Source organism: Pteropus alecto, unplaced genomic scaffold, assembly GCF_000325575.1.
Source record: "Pteropus alecto unplaced genomic scaffold, ASM32557v1 scaffold8, whole genome shotgun sequence".
In the NCBI taxonomy this organism is placed as follows: Eukaryota; Metazoa; Chordata; class Mammalia; order Chiroptera; family Pteropodidae; genus Pteropus; species Pteropus alecto.
Window position 1 is genome coordinate 24,406,242 of NW_006494609.1, and position 5,592 is coordinate 24,411,833.

At 66.0% G+C, this 5,592-nt stretch overlaps 1 protein-coding gene across 1 annotated transcript in view; it reads left to right on the plus strand.

Annotated features, from left to right (window-relative positions):
* The first annotated feature begins 3,293 nt into the window (after nucleotides 1-3,293).
* INF2 (inverted formin, FH2 and WH2 domain containing) overlaps nucleotides 3,294-5,592 on the plus strand; it is a 14,682-nt gene continuing 12,383 nt past the window's right edge. Inside the window, exons 1-3 of the mRNA XM_006925683.3 lie at nucleotides 3,294-3,771; nucleotides 4,882-4,997; nucleotides 5,065-5,224. Of these exons, the coding sequence (XP_006925745.1) occupies nucleotides 3,381-3,771; nucleotides 4,882-4,997; nucleotides 5,065-5,224 (667 nt within the window). The 5' untranslated portion in view covers nucleotides 3,294-3,380. The remainder of the gene's footprint in view (nucleotides 3,772-4,881; nucleotides 4,998-5,064; nucleotides 5,225-5,592) is intronic.

The following is a 5,592-nucleotide window of genomic DNA, read 5'->3' on the forward strand; positions in this document are numbered from 1 at the left end:
CGGGCAGGGCCGGGCAGCGCCGGAGGGCGCAGGGCCAGGCAGCCAGACAGTATTACGATTGTCGCGAGCGTTCCTGAGCTCTCACTCCGTGCCCACCGGGTCCAGTTTCTTCACACAGAACCCCACTGCCACCCTGAGATGGGAGCTGTCGAGTCACAGGCAGGGAGCAGAGGGGCAGTCACTTGGGGGCACACAGACAGTAAGCTCAGGAATGAGGCTCCGCCTTCTAGGCCACTGCCTTCCCAGCATCCAGAGCTTGTCAGGAGGGGTGTCACGCAGGACTCCCTCCCGTGCTCCCTGCCACCAGGCGGGGACAGCAAAGCCTGCTCATTCGGAGCTGCCGCAGCCGGGAGCCGGCACCGCGCTGGGCAGCGACAAGGGCGGCAGGAGAGTGGGGGAGCTTGAGGTTCCACGTGTGTGTGTGTTCGTTGTTACTATGTATACACGTACGTTATGCAACAGACCTATAATGTGCTACACAGGTGTCTATGTTAACAGGTCACAGCATTTTCTATGTATAGAAAGCTTTGGAAAAGGGGGTTCAGGGGTGCTGGGCCCCGGGGGGACTGGGGAATCTGGGCACCCAGCCAGCCTTAAGGGGGGCATCCACATGACTGCTTGGGAGCACATTGGGCTTTCTCCCATGGGCCCGAGCTGGAAGTGGGGACAAAGTTAGGGACACCATCAGTTACTGATCAGGCCCGTGTTTGGGGTGACCGTTGCAGGGAGGCTGTCGACTGCCGGGGCTGCCCCTCAGGGTGGGGGTCGGACAGCCTGCAGGCTGCTTCCTGCAGATGCAGAACCGGCTTCCTGGGCGGGTCGCGGGTCAGAGTTCTATCTTTGTGCATGGTCTGGCCGTTGTCCATTTATGTACTCAGTCTCTCATCCTGAAAAGCAGCTGGAACACCTCCAGGGAGATGTTCTGAGCCTGGGACCTCATTCAGCGGGCTCTGGAGGGGGCTGGGCAGCCCAGTGGGCATCACGGTGGAGAGCAGACGCTCTGTCTGTACTTGGCCACAGCCAGCGGAGCACGCCCGCTGCCCCACTGGGTATGTACAACCAGGTGGGGCATGGCCAGCTTGGGCAGCTTGGCTCCAGGACACAGCAGGGCACACAGTATAGAATCTTCGCGGCCAGGCCGACAGATGGGGTGGTCACCTCCTGTGCTCCCACATTTTCCCCCCATAGATGAAGGCAGGGGCTTTGGGGCAAGCGAGCACCTGGCCCCACGGACTGGAGGTGCACAGGACTGAGCGGTGCCAGCACGGTGGCTCTAGGCAGTGCTGAGTGTCTCTGAGATGTGTTTTCTCTGCATCCAGGGACCCCTGGGGCTCTTGGCTGGAGAGGACACTTGGGATGCCAGAGGCCTGGCCTGGGAGAGTTCGCGCTCTGTCCACTCAGCCTCTGCCAAGGAAATGGGGACTTTGGGCCAGCGGGGGCGGGGTGGGGAAGGGCAGTCAGTTCTGGGCGCCTCTTTAAGCAGCAGCACCCAAGGGGGTGGCAGTGAGTGCAGAGGCCCGTCCGCCGTGCTCTTCATGGTGCTGGGAGCAGCCCCCTCACCAACCCAGGAGGGGCCGAGGCCGTGGCGGGCAGCCGGGCCGCTCAGCAGTCAGCCTGATGAGAAGCCAGGAGAGCGGGAGGGGCAGCCCAAGGCAGAGCCTGGAATGGGTGGGCAGAAGTGGCCGAAAGGTCTTGCACGTCTGGGTGAGTGGACAGGGCCAGGGCCGAGGGCCGGGCGGGTGGGAGAGACCGTGGAGTCACGGGTGGGGTCCAGCACAAGGTCGAGGCTGCGGGCCCCGGAGGAGGGCCGATGAACAGCCCAACGTTCCCCTTGCCGGCTGCAGGGGACATCCATGCCCGCTGCCTCTCGGAAGGCTCCCAGCAGGCCGATTCTGGAAGCACAGGTGAGGACACAGGGTCAGACAGGATAGGGACTCGGCCACGGTCTGCTGACAAGGGCCAGAGCTGGGCACATTCGCAGGTCAGAGCCCTGTCTCCCCCACAACCAGGCTGCCTCTGGGGAGGACCCCAGGGGCCCCGCAGGGCGGCTGGCCCGGTGGGAGGACGAGAGGCTGGCCTCCTGCAGTGGACCCGCTGCAAAGGGCGGAGGGGCTGCTGAGACGCCAGGTGGCCCTGGACGTTCTCTCTGTTCCCAGCAGGCCGGGGCCCCTCACCGAGTCAGGAGGCAGCAGGGCCCCCAGGAGGCCACATGCACTGGGCTCTTGTGCCCACTCAGCCTCTGTCCCCTGCGTGACCTCTGCTGGGCCTTGGGGTCCCCCCTCTGAGTTACCAGGTCCGGCCACCCTCGGTGTGCAGCCGAGCTGGCCGTCCAGCATTTCGTGGGCTCCAGGCCCCCCTCTGGGGTCCAGTCTCCCTTGGCTCTACTGCTTCCCGCTCTGGGGATGTGAGCATGTGACCTGGCTGCTCTGGGCGCCGCCCCCTGTTTCTCCTATAGAATAGAGCTATACGGTGCCTAAAAAAAAAGAGGCCGGGGGCGGGCGGGGCCGGGCCCTGGGGAGAGGCACAGTGGAGTCGCATGCCCTGCCCCTCAGCTCCCTCCCAGCAGCTCCACGCTGCTCTTCTCGGGCGCTAAATATAAGAGCCAAGCCATACATGGTTGCCGGAGAGCCTGGGCCGCCCTGACCTCTGGGGCCAGTCCCCAGGGGATGTGGTTGCGGATGGCGTCATGGCCATGAGCCCCAGGGACGGAGCGTGGTGGGTGTGGCGATGACAGACACAGCCCACCTGTCCTGCTGTTGTGCTGGGGGGACGTTCTGGGCCGGGGTCACACCTGCTGCAGCAGAATCCGATAGATCTCCACACACTGAAGACCTGGGGGACACCTGGTCCTCCATCCGCACACAGGTCGACAAGCTCAGGCCACAGAGCCAGGGACTGGCAGGGCCGTCGCCTCATGGGGCCCTGTCCTGCCTGGAATTGGGTGGACGCTGCACCTGACCTTCGAGTCAGCCCCTCCCTGGCCACACCTGGAGTATCCAGGGACAGAGTTGCCATGCATCACCCACCGTGCTCCTCTGGCCCCATCCATGGGGCAGGGGAAGCACCTCGGGGCGCAGGAAGGGAGCCCCAGACACCATTTGTCACATCGTCACCACTGGCTGGGTCCTCGTCCCTAGAGCAGGGTGGTGCTGCTGGCTCCTCGCTGCTGCGGCAGTTCGGTCAGGGGTGGGTGCGTGGCGCGCCTGGCCTGGGCGTCGGAGGCTCGGGGCAGCGCCAGCACGAGCATCAGAGGCCCGGGCGCTGTGGGGAAACCAGCCCGGCAGGTGGAGACGCCGAGGCAGAGGGTGCTGCCTCCGCCGGCCGCGCCCGGCCGGGCTGCGGGCTGACCTCCGCCCCCTCCGGCCCCGCAGTTCGGCAGGATGTCGGTGAAGGAGGGCGCACAGCGCAAGTGGGCAGCGCTGAAGGAGAAGCTGGGGCCGCAGGACGCGGACCCCACGGAGGCCAACCTGGAGAGCGCCGACCCCGAGCTGTGCATCCGGCTGCTGCAGATGCCGTCTGTGGTCAACTACTCCGGCCTGCGCAAGCGGCTGGAGGGCAGTGACGGCAGCTGGATGGTGCAGTTCCTGGAGCAGAGCGGCCTGGACCTGCTGCTCGAGGCCCTGCCCCGCCTGTCCGGCCGCGGCGTGGCCCGCATCGCCGACGCCCTGCTGCAGCTCACCTGCATCAGCTGCGTGCGCGCCGTCATGAACTCCCAGCAGGGCCTCGAGTACATCCTCAGCAACCAGGCCTACGTGCGCCAGCTCTCCCTGGGTGAGCGCGGGCGGGCTGGGCAGGCAGGGAGGGCTTCCTGGAAGAAGAGCCAGTTTCCCATTCGCCCCACGTCTGAGACCCCCAGGTCACCTTGGAGCCGTGGCTCCTCCACCAGCTGCACCTCGTCGCCCCTCTGTTCTGTGGCTTTGCCCGGATTTTCCACCCAGCCCTGTGCTGGTTCAGGCCCCGCCCCCACCCTGGTGTCCGGCCTCCAGGCCCGCCCACCCCCTCCCCCCCACACTGTGGCAGCTGGAGTCACCTGAGTCGAAAACACTCTCCAGGGGGCTCAGAGCCCTCGGCGTTGGCCGGGCAGCAGCCCTTCAGGTCTGGCAGGCACCTGCTGACGGCACCGTCCAGCATCCCCTGCCCACCCCTGCCCTGCCCCCTGCTCCTGCCATCTGGGGGCCCCCAGTCTCCACCTCCACCTCAGGCTGGTCTGCTTTGTGTGGCTGCAAAGTCCCACTCACCCTTTAAGTTCCAGCTCACTGTCACCTCCCCAGAAAGTCTCCTTAGGCAGCACCCACAGTTAGTCCTGTGGTCCCTGGTAGACAGTGGTCACTGTGTCCCTTGCCCGCCAGGCTGTGCTGCTTCCCGGCAGCGACCAAGTTCCTCATGCTTGGGGCTCCAGGGGTGAGCAGTGACAGGTGGGCCAACGCATGGGGGCAGGTGCTGCATAGGTGAGCGAGACGGAGGCTGCCTCGTTCCCGTACGACCCGGTCCGGCCTCGCCGTGCTTCCGTAGAGACCTCTGTGACTTGCTCTCAGCAGGGCCAGCCAAGGGACACCCAAGAACTTTCTCAGTTCAGGGGCTGAGGTGGGAGGCAGTTGGTACTGAGTTTGGGGATGACACGGACTCAGGCCAGGGAGGTGTGCCCACAGGCCCAGACGCAGCCAGGGCAGAACCCGGGTGACCAGGGCTGCCCTGCCCCTGAGCCTCTCCGCATGAGGTCTGCCCCTACGGTCCGGGCGGCGGGTGGGTGCACAGCACCCCTGTGTCCACAGGCATAGTGTGGGAGTTGGGGCAGGAGGAAGGCACGGGTGGGGGAAGGGCTGAGGGGGCGGCACGGCCTGGGGGCGTGGGCCCCGCTGAGACGCCCCCGGCCCGTGACAGCTCTGGACACCTCGAACGTGATGGTCAAGAAGCAGGTGTTCGAGCTGCTGGCCGCCCTGTGCATCTACTCTCCCGAGGGCCATGCCCTGGCCCTGGACGCCCTGGACCATTACAAGGTGAGTGACCATGTGGCTGGGGCCTGGGCGGGGCCTGGGATGCAGGCTGACCCCTGACCACCCCTAGACGGTGTGCAGCCAGCAGTACCGCTTCAGCGTCATCGTGAACGAGCTCTCTGACAGCAGCAACGTGCCCTACGTCGTCACCCTGCTCAGCACGGTCAATGCCATCATCCTGGGCCCCGAGGACCTCCGTGCCCGCACCCAGCTGCGCAGCGAATTCATTGGTAACGGCCCCTCTGCCAGCCCAGCCTGCCCTGATCCCCATCCGCCCCCCACCCGAGGCCGTGAGCCCCGGTCCCCGCCAGGGCCCCAGAGGAAAGCTCTGTCACGGCCCGGAATGCCGCCTGCCCCCACCTGCTCCCTTCAGTGGACCGGGCCTTCGGAGGGCTGGAGGGCTCTCGGTGCGAGGCAGGGTGCCTGACCCCCAGTCCCAGCCCTGCCAGGTGTGGCAGTGACCACTTAACAGACAGCTCTGCCTGTCCAGCAAGATGTGTCCCTCAGAGCCTCATGTCCCTGGTGGGCTTGGCAGTTTCCTCCTGCCCTGTGGGCTGGGTGCTCTGGGGGGTGGGAGGGGGGACAGTGAAGCCACAGA